The sequence below is a fragment of the Cuculus canorus genome, chromosome 5 (genome assembly GCF_017976375.1).
Source record: "Cuculus canorus isolate bCucCan1 chromosome 5, bCucCan1.pri, whole genome shotgun sequence".
In the NCBI taxonomy this organism is placed as follows: Eukaryota; Metazoa; Chordata; class Aves; order Cuculiformes; family Cuculidae; genus Cuculus; species Cuculus canorus.
This window is the reverse complement of record NC_071405.1, coordinates 67,117,701-67,131,544: the sequence shown is the minus strand read 5'-3', so window position 1 is coordinate 67,131,544 and position 13,844 is coordinate 67,117,701. Positions and strand designations below refer to the sequence as shown.

Genomic DNA, 13,844 nt, shown 5'->3' with positions numbered 1-13,844 from the left:
GGGCGCCGCTCGGCCAATGGGCGCCGCGGCTGCTGGGGGCGGCTCCGCGCTCGCGGCCAATCCCCGGCCTGGTGGAGGGGGCGGTGAGGGCCGGGGGCGGTGGCCACCGGATGGCAGGCGGCGATTGGCTGCGGGCCGCCAGGGCGCCGGAGCGCGGGAGGCCAATGAGCGCGCGGGGGCGGGGCTGGGGGCGCCGTCGGGGGCTGCGGAGCAGCGAGACCCTCGGCCGGGATGGCGGCCGCGCGCGGGGCCTGGGCCGCGAGGCGGCGCGTGGCGCTGGGGGTGAGGCGGGACGGGGCGTCCCGAGCGGGGGGGACACGGGGACGGGGGGGGCCGCAGCCCGCCTGGGGGGACACGGGGACGGGGGGGGCCGCAGCCCGCCTGGGGGGACACGGGGTGGGGGTGTCCCGAGCGGGAAGCGGGTGGGGAAGGGCGGTCGGGAGCCCTGCGGAACCGCGCCGGTCTGTGCTTCTCCTCCCGTCCAGCTGCCGCGGAGAGCCGGTGCCCCCTGGATCCCCTCGGCCGCCGCCGCCTTCTCCTCCTCCTCGGTGGTGAGTGCCGGGGCCGCGGGCGGGGAGGGCGCGGGGGGGGTTTTGGCTGTGGGGCCGCTGTCCCGGCTCGGCTCTCCCCTCCGGGCCGGTACTTGTGGAACAGACGTTTGGCACTGCCCGTGCTCAGCGGGAGGGAGGGAAGGGGCGATCAGCGCTGGGTTCGCCTGTGGAGCACCGGGGGGCACCGCTCCGGGTCCGGCCCCGTTCCTGCTCGCAGCGAGCCCTGCCGGCGCCCCCGAGGCCGTGCCTTAGGCCAGGTAATCGCGTCCTGTTTGTTTTCTCTCTGTTCCTTAAGTAGCACGCGTTGTGCTAAGTACACACCAGCCTTTTCTTCTCCAATTTTAGATTTCTTTTGCCATGTGTAATACTTCTTCAATAAGATCAGCAGAACCAAACATATATAAGGATAAGCTCACAGATGACGCTAAGCTGGGAGGAAGTGTCCATCTGCTTGAGGGTAGGGAGGCTCTACAGAGGGATCTGAACAGGCTGGACTGATGTGCTGAGACAACGGGATGAAGTTTAACAAGGCCAAATGCCGAATCTTGCACTTGGGACACAACAACCCCGTGCAGCACTACAGGCTTGGGAAAGAGTGGCTGGAAAGCTACCTGGCAGAGAAAGACCTGGGAGTGTTGTTTGACAGCCAAGTGAACATGAGCCAGCAGTGTTCCCCGGGTGGCCAAGAAGGCCAATGGCATCTTGGCTTATATCAGAACAGCGCGGCCAGCAGGACCAGGGCAGTGATTGTGCCCCTGTACTCTGCAGTGGTGAGGCTGCGCCTCGAATACTGTGTTCAGTTCTGGGCCCCTCACTGCAAGAAAGACATTGAGGTCCTGGAGTGTGTCCAGAGAAGAGCAGCAAAGCTTGTGAAGGGGCTGGAGAACAAGTCTTACAAGGAGCAACTGAGGGAACTTGGGTTGTTTAGCCTGGAGAAGAGGAGGCTGAGGGGAGACTTTATCACTGCATACAATTATCTGAAAGGAGGTTGTGGAGAGGTGGGTGCTGGCCTCTTCTCCCAAATGACAGGGGACAGGACAAGGGGGAATGGCCTCAAGCTGCGCCAGGGGAGGTTCAGATTGGACATTAGGAAAAAATTTTTCACCAAAAGGGTCATCAGGCACTGGCACATGCTGCCCAGGGAGGTGGTTTGAGTCACCATCCCTAGAGATATTTAAAAGATGGATAGACGAGTTACTAAAGGATATGGTTTAGTGGCAGATAGGTATGGCTAGACTTAATGATCTCGGAGGTCTTTTCCAACCTGGTGATTCTATGATTCTATAACATGTGAAAAAAGATTGTTCCAAGCTGTGTGGACCTGTCTCCTATCATCTATTTATGGCAAAGAGCAGATCTGATTTCCTTTGGGCAACGTTGAGTAATTTAAACTGTTACAGTGCCCTTTATCTTCCGGTATCCATGGCTATACACTCTCAAGAGTTCTAAACACCTAAATTGTGATTCTGTAAATAGTCTGCTTTACTACTGTCCTTGTTCCCACAGCCCTCTCATTCTCCACAGAATAAAGATGCTGATCCTATGGAAAAAGTACTGTCAGTCTTAACTGAGCCTTTCCTGTCTTCCTTAAAATATTTTTTGTTTGTATATGTGATTTTCTAGAGATCCTCTTTAAGCAATTTGGAAAAACAACAACCATAAATTCCATTGCACTGAAGTCCACATGGGTCATAAAGCTCTGGAGCTTGTAGGTCCATGGCAGCTGCATGGCATCTAGGTTCATGGAGTGACTGATTGCAGTAGGAATTTGTCATTCTTTAGACTAGCACTAGAAGACCTTTTATGACAGTCAAGAAACCAGGGACTCAGGTTTTCAGCGCTTCCTTCCATGTTCTGGAGGGCATCGTATTTTTGTCAGCACAGACTTCTGCCTCTCTTTCCTAAGTGTAATTCTGGCTACATAATCATCTGCAACTTTTTTTTTTTTTTTTTTTTTTTTTTACCCCTTCCTGGTGTTACCTCCCAAGTCAACAGGTCTTGCTTATCCATTAACAGAAGTATTTTATACTTCCCATGCTAGTCCTGCTTTCTCAGTTTGTCCCAATTTTCATTTCACTTTTTCACTGTCATAGTGTCATAGAATAGTTTGGGCTGGAAGGGACCTCAAGGCGCGTCCAGTTCCAACCCCTCTGCCATGGGCAGGGACATCCCACTGGCTCAGGCTGCCCAAGGCCCATCCAAGCTAGCCTTGAACACCTCCAGGGATGGGGCAGCCACAGCTTCCCTGGGCAACCTGGGCCAGTGCCTCACCATCCCCATTATAAAGAATTTCTTCCATAGGTCTAGACTAAATCTGCCCCTCTTCAGTTTATAGCCATTGTCCCTTGGCCTATCACTACAAGCCTTCCTAAGCAGTCCCTCCCCTGCTTTCTTGTATGTCCCCTTCAGGTACTGGAAGGTTGCTATAAGATCTCCTTGGTGCCTTCTCTTCTCCAGGCTGGACAACCCCAACCGTCTCAGCCTGTCCTCATGTGGAGGTGCTCCAGCCCTTTAATCATCCTTGTAGCCCTCCTCTGGATCTGTTCCAACAGTTCCATATCCTTCTTATGTTGAGGATTCCAGAACCAGACAAAATACTCCAGATAGGGTGTCACAAGAGCAGAATAGAGAGGCAGAATCCCCTCCCTCACCCTGCTGGCCACGCTTCTTTGGATGGAGCTGAGGACACGGTTGGCCTTCTGGACTGCGAGTGCACATTGCCGGCTCATGTCAAGCTTCTCATCAACCAGCACCCCAAGTCCTTCTCTGCAGGGCCGCTCTCAATCACATCATCCCCCATCCTGTATTGAAATCAGGGATTGCCTCAATCCAGGTGTAGGACCTTGCACTTAGCCTTGTTGAACCTCATGGGGTTCTCACAGCCCACTTCTCCAGCCTGTCCAGGTCCCTCTGGATTACATCCCATCATTGTTTGTCCAGTCATCCGCATTTGTTTTCCTTATTCTCCCTCTGACCTCTCCCACTTCCTTACACCTTGGACAGCATCTCAATCATCATCTCCCTCTCTTAATTCCATATCCTAATTTCTTCACACTGTTCCCTGATACCTTTGTTTTTATAGTTGCGTCCCATTTTTGTTCTTCACACAGTAGATCCATTTCCCTTTCCTCTTATCTGTTCTCCCAGAGCTGCTGTTTTGTGACATGATTAACCAGTTCTTGCTTTCTCCTAGTTTTCTCCTTATTTCCACAATATCAACACCTAATTTCCAGTCCCTTTGTTTATACAGTCCCAATCTGTTTTCCTGTGTGCTACAGTTCTGTTGCTTATCCAGATCTAGTTAACAGCTTCTACCCCTGCTCTTCCTTTGGCCCTACGTTTACCTCCTTATTCCAGACTTTCCTTTTCTCTCCTCTGCACCTGAGTTGGCAAGTTCTGTACTCCATGCTATGAGTTCAGCAGATGCAGGTTCCTTGCTGTTAGTTGCAGGGAACGGGGAAAGTCCAATTTCATGCCTGTAGCTATGAGCTGGAGAGATGAGCTTGCTTAGTGGCTTGGTGGGAAGGAAATACATAGTACAGTGTGCGCTGGGTACATGGAATTCCCACAAGGTGAATAATTAACTGATTCTTTTGAACATATATGAATTGTAGTTTTCTAATTTTCTAACTTAGTAAACATTGGATGATTAAGTAGATTGAAAGAGTTTTGAGCATAAGCATAACAATATATTTTTCTATAAGTGCTTTTAGAAAGAATTTTGCCCATTTTGGTGTAAAATGAGAGAACAGTGGAGCAGAGAGCCTGAAAAATTTCAGCCTAAGCAGTTAGCTGGGTCTTGCTGTAAATGTTGGATTTAGATTTTCTAATGGGCAGCATAGTGAGGGTGATGAAGGCTTGCATGTGATAAAAGACACTGGTATTCAGGCATCTTGAGACAAAGATCACTCACTGGTCAGTGTTTTGTCCTCCACAGCCTACAACGAAACTCTTCATTGATGGGAAGTTTGTTGAGTCCAAAACTACTGAATGGATTGATATCCACAACCCAGTAAGTGAAATGGCCTCAGGTTATATATTGGAAGTCGCCGTGCAACAAGAGTTTGTGCCTCTGTTCAAGCATTTGGCAAAAGGGGAAAGTACATACATTTCTTGAGAAAAGCTTAGACTCTAAGCTTAAGATGGATTTAGCACCGTGTAATTGCTTCTCAATTTCCTTTTCACAGGAAATGTTGAGTAGGAAAGTGATGACATCCTTTATCTCCCTTGTGTAGTAAAGCCTGTTCTCTAGAAAGGAAGCTCAAACCCTGCTTACGTATTTTTTTGCTCATAGAAAGGCTCTGTGTTAAGTATGTCAAATTTCTGAACAGTTTCTTCCGCACTGTTTGTGAGATCAACTGCTGGTGATTTGATGCCATCTGAATGTGAAGTCCTGATAAGAGACTGATTTCACTTGTGGACCTAGGTATAAGGTCCTGACAGTTGAAGCTCCTCTCCTTTCAGAGAGCTTCTGTCTGTGAGCCACAATATTCACAGCAAATTTAGAGGTTGGACGCTAAGCAATGCAAAATAATCTTGGATTCGTAGCACTTGTACATGTCCAAGTCCTCTGCCAAAGACAAATTAAAATGAGGTTGCACTCAGTGCTTTGCCCCTTCTGAGCCCCCAGTAAGCATTTGGGCAGCAGTGTCTAAAATTTTTTTCCGTAAGGCCTTTTTTTTATTTGCTTTGTGGAAATGATGAGAGCAGCAAACCTTGTTCATGAAGCTCATTTACTCTCTGTGTAGTGACCGATGTTCTTGTTTAATTTTCTTTCTTGAGTAGTTTCTCTCTTGGTGATGTACCTGATGTTTTCGTTATCTCAAAGCAGGCTTAATTTTTAACATTTAAGTAGAAGGAGGTCAAACTGGCAAAGATAAGCTTTTGAAGTTGAAATACAGTAGAACTAAGGTTGATTGTAACAATCTTACTTTGGCTTAGAAGTCTAGGTGAACTAACATGAGTGCCAACTGCACAGTCACGTACTGCTTTTTCCAAGGAAAACTTGTCTTCTTTAATGAGCAGGAGGGAGAGAAGATGACCCAAGATGATGCAGAGGGAAAAGACCACAGTCCACAGAAAACTTAGCCTCATATTTTTTAGAAGCTGCAAGACAGACAAGTCACTTCAACTCTGAGTTGGAAATCAGCGCTGTGTTTGCAGTTTTCTCAGTGCTTGATCTGAGCTGCAGAGAGTACTGGTTTTCAGAACTATTGTAGTTGTAGCCCAGGCCTTTTGTGTGCACCAAGCAAGGAGGCTTTTCTGCGCTTTCCTCTTGAAAGTAGAGCTTCTTGTAGGAACAGGATATTAGGTGGGTGGGAAAGGACTGCCAAATGGTTAGCAGGGACAGCTGGGAAAAGTTGAGTTTTGATGCAGTTTGTTTTGTCCTTCAGGCCACAAATGAAGTGGTTGGCCGTGTACCGAAAGCCACAGCCAGTGAGATGGAGGCAGCCGTGGCTTCTTGCAAAAAGGCTTTTTGGGACTGGTCAGAAACATCTGTTTTGAGTCGCCAGCAAATCTTCCTGCGCTATCAACAACTCATCAAAGACAATCTGGTGAGACACCACGGCTTTGTGTGATGGCTGTTGCTGAACGCATTGCAGTTGACTAGGAATTAAATTGAGAGACTCAGGGCTTACTGTGATCTTGATGAGGCACTGCTGCTATGACTGAAGAGCCAACTGAGACGCTGTCATTCAGAAGCGTAGCAAAACACTCGTCAAGCAAATGGGGACAGAGAGGCACTGCTTCTTAGCGAATATTATTCTGCATTTGTTCCTTTACCAAAAGACCACAAGAGGAACTTTCAGCCTTGATGGAGAATGTGCCAGTTGACAAAGACAAGAGGGACAAGGATGTTACTGTGATTTTAGATTCCCCAGATTGCTTTATCTGTCTGTCTGTGATGTAACACATGAAAGCTGTAGAATATAAGCCAGCTCATGGTTGATTTTTTTCTAAAATTTCACCAGTGTGCCTTACCAGTTTCTTATCTGCAAGGAGCAAATCAGTGTAGGCTTTCCTGGATTCTACTTGGTTTTCATTGTGATGTTCAACTCTCTCTTAAACTCTCTTATCTCTGCATCCTGTTTCACAGGCAGGTACTTTTCTAACATTGGTAAACTTTATCTTTTACATTTTTCAGAAAGAAATTTCAAAAATCATCACCTTTGAGCAAGGGAAGACCCTGGCTGATGCTGAGGGAGATGTGTTCCGAGGCCTCCGTAAGCTGCTGGCTCCTGATGTTAAAAAAGGGGCTGTGAGAACCTGTAGGAAGGGAGGAGGTTTCCTGAGCACTGGGTCGCTCTGGGACTCTTTACATGTAGTTCACTTCACAGCCTCCTTCTGAAAGTAAAGGGGCAATTATAACTCTAGCCTGAAAAGTTCCCTTAGATTGAGGTACCCTAAATCACTTCCTAGTTGTTAGATTCTTCTTTTTCCTAGGACTGTCTACAAATTGCTGTAAAGTGATAAGAAGTTCTTGCTTGTGCTCAGATGTCTAAGGACGAGTCCTAGGTGGTACACTAATGCCATACCTGCGCTTCTTTTACTGGGGCTGTGTGCGTGTGTGGTCTAACCACAGTGACATAAATGCACTTGAGGGAATCCATTCACAATGAGCTCACAGTGCTTGGTAGAGCAAAGGTATTTTCTGGACAACAAGGAGATTTAAGTTGTGGGAAAAGAGGTTGGAAGAAGGACTTGGGTCAAGGCAGTGGTGAGAAGGGAGTTTGGGGACTGATGGTTAACAGATCATCCAGCGGTGTGTTGCCCTTTCTGCTGCAGAGGTGGTTGAACATGCTTGCAGTGTGACATCCCTCATACTGGGAGAGACCATGCCCTCCATCACTAAAGACATGGACACTTATACCTACCGCCTGCCTCTCGGTGTGTGTGCTGGAATTGCACCGTTCAATTTTCCCGCCATGATTCCTCTTTGGATGTTCCCCATGGCTATGGTTTGTGGAAACACCTTTTTGATGAAACCGTCTGAGCGTGTACCAGGAGCACTCATGTTCCTTGCCAAGCTGTTTCAGGATGCTGGTGCCCCTGATGGGACCCTGAATATCATCCATGGACAACACGAAGGTAACAATAGCCCTTGGGGGATGACTGGAGTGTATAAGTATTGTGGAGCATGTTCAGCGGAGGTATTGAAGCAGTTTGAGAGTCTGTTAGACAGGTTTGGACACATGCTTCAGCCCTCTTGATGGAGGGGAAGTGACTTGGAGATTCTTTGCCATTTTGCACCAAATCTTTCAGGACATATTGTGGGTAAAATTTTGGGGGCTGGCATCAGAGTTCCCAAGGCACGTAAGCACACAAATTCTGTTTAGCAGCCTAAGCTGCAACAGAAATAAGATAAATCACCTTGATTTCACAGGGAAGCCCAAACAAAAATTAAATGCCTCACTGCATATTGAGTGGGTGCCAGTATTTTACCTCCTAATGTGATGTTTTCTGCAACGTGCAAGTACCTTCAAAACACAAGGGGTGCAAATAGACAACAGTAACTTTGCTTCAGCATCACTTGGGCACCTTGGGAGATGCCCAAAGCATGAAGAGACAGCATAGAGCCAGGTGTATGAGAACAGGGGCAGGAGTACACGTGCTGAAAAATTAGTGGAGAAGGTGTGGACAGACAGTAGGGAAACTGAAATGTAGAAAAAACAAGAAGTTTTGATAAGAAGAAAGATTCATAGATTTAGCACTGTGGGGATGGGGATAGAGGGAAGCATTTGTACACTACAATATATATATAATGTATTATTTCCTGTTTGAAGCTGTGAATTTCATTTGTGACCATCCGGATATCAGAGCAATCAGCTTTGTGGGATCTAATCAGGCTGGCGAGTACATCTATGAGAGAGGATCCCGGCATGGCAAGAGAGTCCAAGCCAACATGGTAATGCTTCTGAATGGAGCACACTTCAGCACATAGACTGCCTCTGTCTCCTGTGAACATTAAGAGAGACCGCGCCACTGAGCAGTAGAAGCGGGCTTTGCTACTGATAGTTAAGTGATAAGGCTGCCCATCTTGCCAGCCTGTTGGTATCAGAGTCAGAGCTACTGTATGAAGATATTGGCAGAGAGCTGGAGAAGTGGGCTGGGGTGGTTAATCATGGGAGACTCTGTATGTGTTATATTTCAGGGAGCAAAGAACCATGGTGTGGTGATGCCTGATGCAAATAAAGAGAACACCTTGAACCAGCTGGTTGGAGCTGCTTTTGGAGCAGCTGGTCAACGCTGCATGGCCCTGTCTACAGCAATTCTAGTGGGAGAAGCTCAGAAATGGTTGCCAGAGCTTGTGGACAGAGCCAAAAATCTGCGTGTAAATGCAGGTACAGACTGTGATAATTTCATACAAGGTACTTCATTTCTGTACCACTGTCACTCTTTAGGTCAGTGTATGTGTCATATTGTGGTGTCTCCCTTGGAGCTATTTGCAACATAGCTTTGACGTGTAGGGGTAAGAGCAGATTGTTGGAATGGGAAACACAGCACTAGAGCTGGAGTTAGGAATATATAGGAAGACTTGGCAGTATGACTGATGCAAGGTTTACAGGATTGGTGTTGTCTTAACTGAAGTTTTGAAGTTATGTTCTATTCATAATTCAAACCTTCCATTTATATAGCAACCTTGCTTGGAGATCCTTCCAGTTTGTAGTAAGCATGCAATAAAAAGGAAAAACAGAAACAAGTACTTCGGAAGAAACAGGCTGTTGTTAATTCTAGGAGAATTATGTTTTGTTTATGTTCAATAAAGTCCTGCAAAGGGGGGAAATTTCCTTCCTGAGAAGAATCTGTTGTTGAATTTTGGCCTCTCAGTGATCTAAAGTTTAGCAGATGTTAACAACTGCTCTTGTTTTTGATTATGAGAGTTGCAGGTTGTTACTCCTGTTCACTAATGTCTCAAATCTTTGTTTTGCATCTCAGAAACATTTTCCTGCCATTGTAGTTATCTCCATGGTGCCTATGAAGAGGAAGCTGTCAGGGTTAAAAACTTGATGTCTGTGCCTCTTCACAGGAGACCAGCCTGGAACAGATCTTGGGCCTCTAATCAGTCCCCAAGCTAAGGAACGGGTTTGCGATCTGATTGAGAAAGGAGTAAAAGAAGGTGCCAGCCTTCTTCTGGATGGACGTAATATCAAAGTGAAGGGCTATGAAGGTGGCAATTTTGTTGGACCAACAATCCTTGCCAAAGTCAAGGTAAGATGACCAAAACCGGTGCTTGGTGCTGTCTATTGCAGGGCCAATTGAAAAATGGGTTACCCAAATCAGTCAGTAATCGGTGATCACCAGGTAGAAGGCCCATGAATGGCTCAGATTTCCCTTGCACAAATCCAATGAGGGCATAAAAGAATTTGCAATAGTGCAACATACTCTGAATGAGGTTAATGATCTCAACTTGAACAGAATGCAGCCAATTTAAAGAAGATATGGGCAGTCTGTACTGTGTTCAGCTAAATGTGTGTCAAGTGTACCATACTATCTGCAGTAATGGCCAGCAACAGGTGCCCAAGGACATGTAGGATGAACAGCCAAACTTGAAATTTTCCTTCCTCTGTTATACATTACTGCAATTTGCAATTTAAGGATTTGCAGAAAAAAACAGTTAAATATTTGTGGAAATCTTCACAAGAATAATTTCAAGTACAGTATCTCTTTGTTTTCGAATATAGTCACAATTCAGTTGACTCAGCCTCTCAGTGTAATGCATGGTGTGCAACAGATGGACATAACTGAGGGGAATATTCTTTACGTGGCACCCATCCATGTGGGTGGGTTTTACACCTAAATTAATTCTTTTATGTTTATGCAATAAGCTGGTATGATTTCTTTGAGTATTCAATTCATCATGGGCCTTATAGTGACTGATTCCATGACAACAAACCGACCTCGATAATTCTGCTATTTACTTTGTGTTCTTAAAATTTTATGGATTTTATGCTACTATATAACTCAATTTTTTAATCTATCTCAGAATTGTCTTGCCTGATTTTCATTAAACATCTTAAAGTACTTCACTTTCCTGTTGTGTCATAAATATTGCTGGGAATTCAAAAGTAAAAGTTTCACTGAAATTTTGTTTTTCTTTTTTTAATACAGTGAGATGGTTATTAATAGCCATGTAAAATTTACAACTTGTCAAATGAATATTTTGTAGTTTGTTTTATTAGTTATTAGCTGTTAAAGTACTCTCCAACTGGTTTTGTTGTATTTGTCAGATGTTGCTAATTATCAGACATAAATCCTGAGCATGGAGTTGGAGAGGATAGCAGGTTCTAGGCACTTTGTCAACAGGAACTGAATTAAACTGTCTTGAGTTAATCCCGGTCTTAATCAGCCTTGGTCAGAGTGGACCTGTGAGAGATGTTAGGCAAGCAGTGAAAGCAAAAAGCGCTCTGGAGATGAAAAGCAGAACCCTCTTTAATGGACTAGGTAGATGGCAGGGCATGGAAAAGGGTGAAAAGGCAAGGAGGGAAGGATGGCCTGTGGAAAAGCAATATGATGGGTGAGCCTAGGAACAGCCTAAGCCTTAGCAGCAGGTGTGTTTATTATATCCTATGAACAAGCTGCTTTTTTCTGCTCTTTGTCTTGTCAGCCAAACATGACTTGCTACAAGGAGGAAATCTTTGGTCCTGTCTTAGTGGTTCTGGAAGCAGACACTTTGGATGATGCCATTAAGATGGTGAACAGTAATCCCTATGGAAATGGAACTGCGATCTTCACCACCAATGGAGCCACAGCTCGGAAATACTCTCACTTAGTAGATGTGGGGCAGGTATGTTGAAGCTAGAATTGTTGCTATTAGTACTCACCATTTGCAGTGAGGAGCCATCCACCTGTAGTGACTAATGACTGACTACTCAGCTAACAGCACCCAGCCTCGGATTTAAGGAAACAAAACATGCAGTAGCCTATGGAGAGTGCTCTGCAATCTGCTGCTACTTGTGATTAATTTGGCACCTTTTCTTTGGTTCAGGTGGGTGTCAACGTTCCAATCCCAGTACCTCTGCCCATGTTCTCTTTCACCGGCTCTCGTGCTTCTTTCAGAGGAGACACCAATTTCTATGGCAAGCAGGTAATGCACTGATTCAGAGCCCTCTGTTGGGTCAGTTGTGATAAAATACATTATAAATGGCAATGGGTAGATGGCCATCAGACCTCATTAGTAAGGAGACTTTGAAGCTGTCTCAGTCTGGAAACTGAAGCCAGTGGTCACAGTCACCATAATGCATGTTGTAATAGTCAATACCTTTTATTTTTTTCCCCTTTTTATATAAAAAAAGCAAGCTCTAGGAGATTTGAGAAGAGAGCAAGGACTAAGCAGCAAGCTTTGTCACAGAACCAGAATCTTTGGGGAACTTGTAAAAAAGGAACAGGCTGACAGGAGTTGTTCCCAGAGGAAAACTCAAAAAGATACAGCAAAAACTGCTTGATACACCACTGGTGCAGACCTGACAAATTCTTAAGGCCAAACATCTGATCCTTGTGTCTCTCCTTTGTTCCAGGGAGTGCAGTTCTACACACAGCTGAAAACTATCATTTCTCAATGGAAAGAGGAAGATGCCACTGTTACCAAGCCTGCAGTAGTTATGCCAACTATGGGAAACTAAAAGAGCCTTTACAAGATGCTGTTCGTGATACCCTTCTTCTATGCTGCACTTTCCAGCTTTGTCCTGACTATAGTTTCCTTGGGAATTAAAAGCAAGCTCCATTTCTCTCAAGGGCCTCTGTTTCTGAGCAAATCAGGCAGGCTCATGTAATGCACAGTCTGAATTTTCTATTGCTCTTTTTTGGCTAGCTAAACTCAAGTCGTTTCCTATAACCACTCGCAGAGGAAACAGCCTTATCTAATTGAAAGGGAAGATAGTGACATTGATCTTAATTTGTATTTCTTTCCAGACTGAACTTGAACACTACACTGGGTTCCACTTTAGTATCTAGACTTAGTGACTCACTCCTGGCTACATCTTGTAGCAGTTTTCTTTACCTCTTTATCTTACATGTTAAGATGTTTGAGTTCACTTTACTCAACGATGAGTACTCATTTTGAGTGACATAAGCGGGACACCTTGGGTGTCTCATAGAAGTGACTTTACATATACAAGAAAGACAAGAAGTTTGAGAGTTTAAAATCTCAGTTTTTTATCTGTTAGGCAATTTCCAAAACACTTGGGAAGTAGCTTTTAAAGGATTTTTCGGGAAAGCATATTTGATTGCTTGTTTGAGAAGGAAAGAACCCCTGTATGGTACAGTGACCTTCGCTGTGCCTCTGACAGCTTGAAAACTTCTGTTCCTGTTGTGTCTGTGGCTTGTGTTCTCCAGCTTGCTATCAATTCCATTACACCTGAGAGTAATTTGGTGCTGCTTTACTGTGCTAAGAGGTGTGTGCCTATAATGACACTGTGGAAGCAGAAGCACGTATATGTTATCTTCACGTCACAGCATCATTTGGATCTGGGTGTAAGGGAGAATAAGTGGACAGGTCAGCAGGAAGAAAGAACATGGGTTTTGATCACAAAGCAGCAGGCCTGTTCTGTTGGTTTATTTGCCTGACTGGAGCTGTATTTCTTGATTGATTGACTCCTTGTCACATTTGCTCTAATCATGTTCTCTAGGGACTGTGGGTCCCGTTGCTAGAGAAAGGTAAGAGTTCACATACCCTGTTTTTGAGAATATCTGCATTTGGAGCTGGGGAGCCTGTATTTTTATTCCTGGTTCCAGGAAGATGATGCAGCTGTGAGGGATCTGCAGGGATCTCCTTCAAGTACCCATGGAAAACAATGATTGTAACTGTTACTTGTTCCGATCAAACAATCTGAATGTGAACACTGTGTATCCTGCCTTCTGGTGAAGATGCCCTGTAACTTACAGTTATGTACCAGTGCAATTGCTGTGGATTCACTAATGTTTGTACTTTATTTTTTTCCCCTGCTATACCCAGAGGGAAATTCTCACCTTGCAATTTTACTACAAATTAAAAACATGCTAATATATTTCTGCAGTAGATGAGCATTCCGTGGTAAGGCATTATGTAGGTGTGATGTTGACATTATTCCCCTCTTTGCAGAGGCTGGTCTGTGACTCCTTTAACCCATGTATACATCTTTTTTTTTGTGGTATTTCAGGGACCGCTGTACCAATTTGCTCATACAGCATTTCGAGGAATGTCTTGTTTCTGTTCCCACAAACACATTGTTTGATCACAAAAACTCTTAAGCTTCACTTAAAGCATGATTGCACACTGAAAATATCTCTTCATCAAATTATAGCAACACGTATATA

The 13,844-nt window shown here is 45.2% G+C and overlaps 1 protein-coding gene across 1 annotated transcript; it reads left to right on the top strand.

Annotated features, from left to right (window-relative positions):
* Positions 1 to 148: 148 nt before the first annotated feature.
* On the top strand, positions 149 to 13,555 carry ALDH6A1 (aldehyde dehydrogenase 6 family member A1). The gene is made up of 12 exons (XM_054068164.1): positions 149 to 282; positions 486 to 551; positions 4,489 to 4,563; positions 5,945 to 6,106; positions 6,697 to 6,775; positions 7,338 to 7,640; positions 8,336 to 8,457; positions 8,704 to 8,893; positions 9,580 to 9,761; positions 11,158 to 11,337; positions 11,539 to 11,637; positions 12,068 to 13,555. The coding sequence occupies exons 1-12, from the start codon at positions 232 to 234 to the stop codon at positions 12,170 to 12,172; spliced, it is 1,614 nt and encodes a 537-aa protein (XP_053924139.1). The 5' UTR covers positions 149 to 231; the 3' UTR covers positions 12,173 to 13,555.
* Positions 13,556 to 13,844: the final 289 nt, after the last annotated feature.